At 45.1% G+C, this 4841-nt stretch overlaps 1 protein-coding gene across 1 annotated transcript; it reads left to right on the forward strand.

The window, feature by feature from the left end:
* Positions 1–372: 372 nt before the first annotated feature.
* On the forward strand, positions 373–4641 carry LOC118941417 (ubiquitin carboxyl-terminal hydrolase 37-like). Its single transcript, XM_036953990.1, has 9 exons — positions 373–561; positions 822–953; positions 1576–1708; positions 1818–1954; positions 2129–2228; positions 2363–2442; positions 2637–2887; positions 3333–3414; positions 4250–4641. Exons 1-9 carry the CDS (start codon positions 395–397, stop codon positions 4260–4262), a joined length of 1095 nt encoding a protein of 364 aa, XP_036809885.1. The 5' UTR covers positions 373–394; the 3' UTR covers positions 4263–4641.
* Positions 4642–4841: the final 200 nt, after the last annotated feature.

A 4841-nucleotide genomic window follows, 5' to 3' on the forward strand; every position in this document is an offset into this window, starting at 1 on the left:
CCAGTGTTTATCAACAGTATGAGTGCTAATCTAGGATCAGGTCCTCTCTGTCCATAATAATTCATTGATCTATGATCTAAAATGCAAAACTGGTCCTAGATCAGACTCCTACTCTGAGACACTTGATAAACACAGTCCCAGAAAGTTATTTTCCTGAAACTGTAGTTTTAGCCTCTTCTGTCTACATCTAGTGGATAAAGAGAGTACTAACCTATTGGCCTGGTCTACTTGGTACACTGCATTTATATGAACAGCAGTACTAAGCTGTGTTTATAGTACAGTACAGTATTTAATAGAGAGACTGTGTAGAGTGATAATATCTCTGTGTTGGAGGCGTTAGACCTGTTTCTCTCCTTCCTCCAGACCTCTGTCTCTGCAGGAACACTCTAGTCCAATGCCCCAGAGACCAGTCTCAGCCACCAGAAACATGACTCTTCCCAGGACCAGCTCAGCCACCAGAAGTATGACTCTTCCCAGGGCCAGCTCAGCCACCAGAGGGTCAGAAGAGACCCAGGGGGCCAGAGGAGAACGGGGGGAACTGGTCAACATGGAACTTCTTGGGTAAACCACAACACACTGCAAATGCATTGAATATAAGTTATTTTTTGTTTAGAGATCAGTGTCTGATATACTATGGGGATAAGGCTTACAATCTAGCATGTCCGTTTTATTAGATATTTATAAACCCATGAATTGGACATCCACTTCTTTGTGTTAAATATAATGTATTTCTTATCCCCTGCCATTATCATCACTTTATAGAGATGTGAAGGTTATGATTAATCTCTATGTTTGTACTGATGGCTGCTTCTTCTTCACAGGTTGCCTAACATTGGCAACACTTGCTTCCTTAACGCCACCCTGCAGTGCCTCCTGGTCCTGCCTTCCTTCTCAAAGGAAATCCTGCACCAGGAACAACTCTGGAGCTCCTCCCCCTTCTCCAACCTGCTCAGGTAAGGGAAGGCTCAGAAGCAGACACTCACCCCACACACCCATTAATTGTGGTCATAAACTAAAGAAGGGTCACTCTTTTCACGCCACTTCTACAGAAAGGGATTGTCGTAGCAGGTTAGGAGAACACTTTCACTAATCCTAACCCTTTTCCTAACCTTAACCACTTCATATTTTGCTGTGTATTGTATTTATGGTTTATTTTCCAGTTTCTTTTTGTTTTTGGAATCTTCATAACCAAGAGGAACAACAATGACACACTGATTATGATGTAGGCATTTTGTAGGCCAATTTGGAAAGTGTAGAATGACTACATGACCCATAATGCTCATTGACTGAACATTCCACCTTACCGTGGGAAATGTGGTAGTTTTTTTAAATGCTCTAGAATTGAGAGCAGTATCCAAACCAAATATCTTATGAGAATAAACAATACATTTTTGTTGTTTGGCTTCATTGTCCGTCCTCAAAGGTGAAATTGCATCAAATCCAATGAAACATTTCTAATGATGGGGTGCCACTAGATAAAACATATTTGTATATACTCATCTGCCTCTTCAGGCGTAAGCCAGTAGGTTGACACCATCCAGTCGGCTGCTAACTTACTCTCTGTCTCCCCTACAGGTGTCTGTCTGATGTGCACCGTTCAGGTCTACCTGACAGTGTGGCAAACCAGGCCTCAAAAGCAGACCTCATGTGGAAGGTCAAGTACTCCTTGTCGGGATACGATTTGAAGTATCTGGGGGACACGCAACAGGTAACTGAGGCACTACTCTATTGTGTACGAGTGCTCTTCTTGCAAGGGTTCATTTTCTCTTTTTAATTTGATTTTATCTTGGTGTGTTTCTTTCTCTTCCTCATCATAGGACGCACACGAGTTACTTGTCAATATGCTGTGCCAGCTGAAGGAGGAGGGCATGATTCTGAAGACACTCGGGATGAACTATACCTGCCCTGTTTCCCAGCTGGAGTTCCAGCTTGTGTCGGTGCGCACATGTACCAGGTAAGAGATCCCATTGGTTGTAGTGTATGTACTGAGAACATGATCTTTCTATATATATATATATATACAGTATATATTAATATTACAAAACACATGGCATAACAGAAACATTGTAGAGACCTGAAACAGAAACAGACTTGATGCATTTTTCTTCTCTTTGTCCTGCTTCTGAAGCTGTGGGCGCGAGTCGTCTACCAGAGAGGACTACAACCACCTCTCATTGGACATCAGCCCTGAGCGCACCTTGCTGAACAGCCTAGCACTCACTTTCAAAGTCAGCACTTAGGGCTCAGCCCTGCATGTAGAGACTAACACCCAGGGCAAGCTGCCCACTGCCTCAGAATACGCTATCTTATCTTATTATTGTAGTGGTATCATTCATTATGTAATGCTTTTGTTTCTAATCAGAGTGAACAGGTTGAATTCACATGTGAGGGCTGTAAAGGCCTCCACGCCTCAAAGGTGGAGCAGTTCCACACACTGCCTCTGTGAGTTGTCCCTTTATAACCTCTCATAGTACTAGCAGTGTTTAATGTCCTGAGCCTTTAGGAGTAGTTACCTTCCTGAGCAGGTTGTAGGACTTAGAGGTGAGCACCGCCAAACAAATTTCACTCATCTGTTATTTTGTTGACTGGTTTCATTGTCTGTCTGTTCATCTCTCTTCCTCTCTCTTTCTGGGCAGTGTGCTGGTTCTGCATCTGAAGAGGTTTGGAGGACCTGGGGGGTTGGAGAAGCTGGAGGCTCCTCTTTTGTTTCCTTCGGAGCTGAGGCTCTCCACCCTCTGTGGGGACATGGTGCCACACCTGCACAGTGCCAGCCCACAGGCCCTCACCAACCAGGCCCCCAGCATCCAGGGGTCCATCCCCCAGACCCTCGCCAGCCAAGTCTCCAGCCCACCTGGAGCGGCAAAAGACAGCGCCCTCTGCTGTTCAGGTAGGTCATGGCACCATAACACTATTCTTGCTCCAACACCACACAAACCACCCACTCCCAAAACGGTCCTGCTGACAGAGAATCTGGAAGCTGCAATTTAAAATGTTTCTCAGATATCTTTAGTGATGTATGGGAGCTGTTTTAGTCCAGAGCATTTCAGACAAGTGACCACGTTTTCACAGCTCCTTATATGTATATTTGACCCCTCAGATTCAAATGAGCAGGAACCAGGGAAAGTGTTGCTGACTGCCTCAGTGGTGAGAAGAGAGAGAGAGATAGAGAGAGTGAAACCAGTGAAAAATAAGTTACGACAGGACACTGAGATAGTTATGAGGATTACACGATGTAGTAGACCTGTAGTAGACTAGTACTGTAGTAGACTGTAGACAGTGTGGTGGACTGTAGAGGAAATGAGAATCCTATGATCACATGTGTTTTCTTACAGAAGCAGAAGCCAGTACAGTCAGTGAATGGTTACTACCAGCTGACTGGCGTAGTCTCTCATTTGGGAGGCTCCGCAAACTCCGGTAAGTAAATACCATCAAACACACACATGCAGATGCACAATACATATGACATCAGCTGAATTCCAAATCACTCCCTTCTCCTTGGATCTCAATTTGCATGTTCACGTGTGCCTCTGCCGTATACACAAGCATCCCAAAGCTGAGGGAGTGAAAATTATCGAGGGTGAAGAACAGGGATCATCAACTAGATTCAGCCTCGGGTCCATTTTTTTTCTTAGCCAGATGGGAAGGGGTGTGGAACAAAATTACAAATCATTTGTAGACTGCAAATATACCGTAGGAAGGCCAAACAGATATAATATTTGACTAATTTCAAACCTTGCTTACATTTGTGTACAACCACAAATATCTCTTTATTGTGCGTGGGAATACTTTGAAAGAGATTTCCAAAATGAAAATCACTTGGAGCTGATTTGCTGGTGTTTTTACAGTCTTTTAACAATTACCTTTTATTTGGTCAGAAAACATAGGGGCCAAATAAAATCACCCTTGGGCCAAATTTGTCCCGCGGGCTGCCATTTGTGGAACCCTGTTTTAGGGGATAATTAGACCCTCCAACAGCCATTTCGGCCAAGCTAGCAAGGCTGCAGGCTTCAGAGTGAAGTGTCATCCCAACAAGCACTGCAATATGTTTAGAGTTTGCTCAATTTAATTGAAAAGAATGGAGAGGCATGCCTAATTTAATGTCATGTGTATTTGTTTATCTCTGATTTCAAATCTTGACACATGTAACAGGTAAAATACCTCCCAAATGAACTGTTTAACTGTTACAAAACACTCTATTACCCACAATAGCCTGACCCTTGACCTCTAGTCTGTCTTCCTTGTTCCACAGGGCACTACATTAGTGACATATTGCATGCCAGTGGAAACTGGTTCTGCTGTAACGACAGCCAGGTGTCAATGTCCAATGTAGCCACTGTGCTGAGGACCAGAGCCCGGAGTGCCTACATGCTCTTCTATATGTTCAGGTACTGTTTACTCTCGCCATCTATATTATTGTGTTGCTATTTATGTGTACGGTTCCTTTCACCCTACAGGGCAATAGAGCGGGAGGCCCCAGCACACAGGGCCTAATAGGGCCACCAGCATCAGCCCCAGCCTAAACAGGGGCAGCACCTGGACCAACCTCCAAACACTCTCACCTGCCTCGAAAGGGGTAGCACTTGGCCCAGTCTCAAAACCCCCAGCCCAGCCTCAACAGGGATAGTACCAGGCCCTGTCTCAAAACCCCCAGCCCAGCCTCAACACTCACACACCTGCCTCAAAATGGGTAGCACTTGGCCCAACATCAACAACCCCGAGCCCAGCCACATCAGGGGCAGCACTGGGTCCAACATCAACACACCCAGCCCAGCCTCAACATGGGAAGAACCAGGCCCAGTCTCAACATGGGCAGAACAAGACCCAGCCCCAACACACTCAGA

Source organism: Oncorhynchus mykiss, chromosome 19 (assembly GCF_013265735.2).
Source record: "Oncorhynchus mykiss isolate Arlee chromosome 19, USDA_OmykA_1.1, whole genome shotgun sequence".
NCBI classification, from domain to species: Eukaryota; Metazoa; Chordata; class Actinopteri; order Salmoniformes; family Salmonidae; genus Oncorhynchus; species Oncorhynchus mykiss.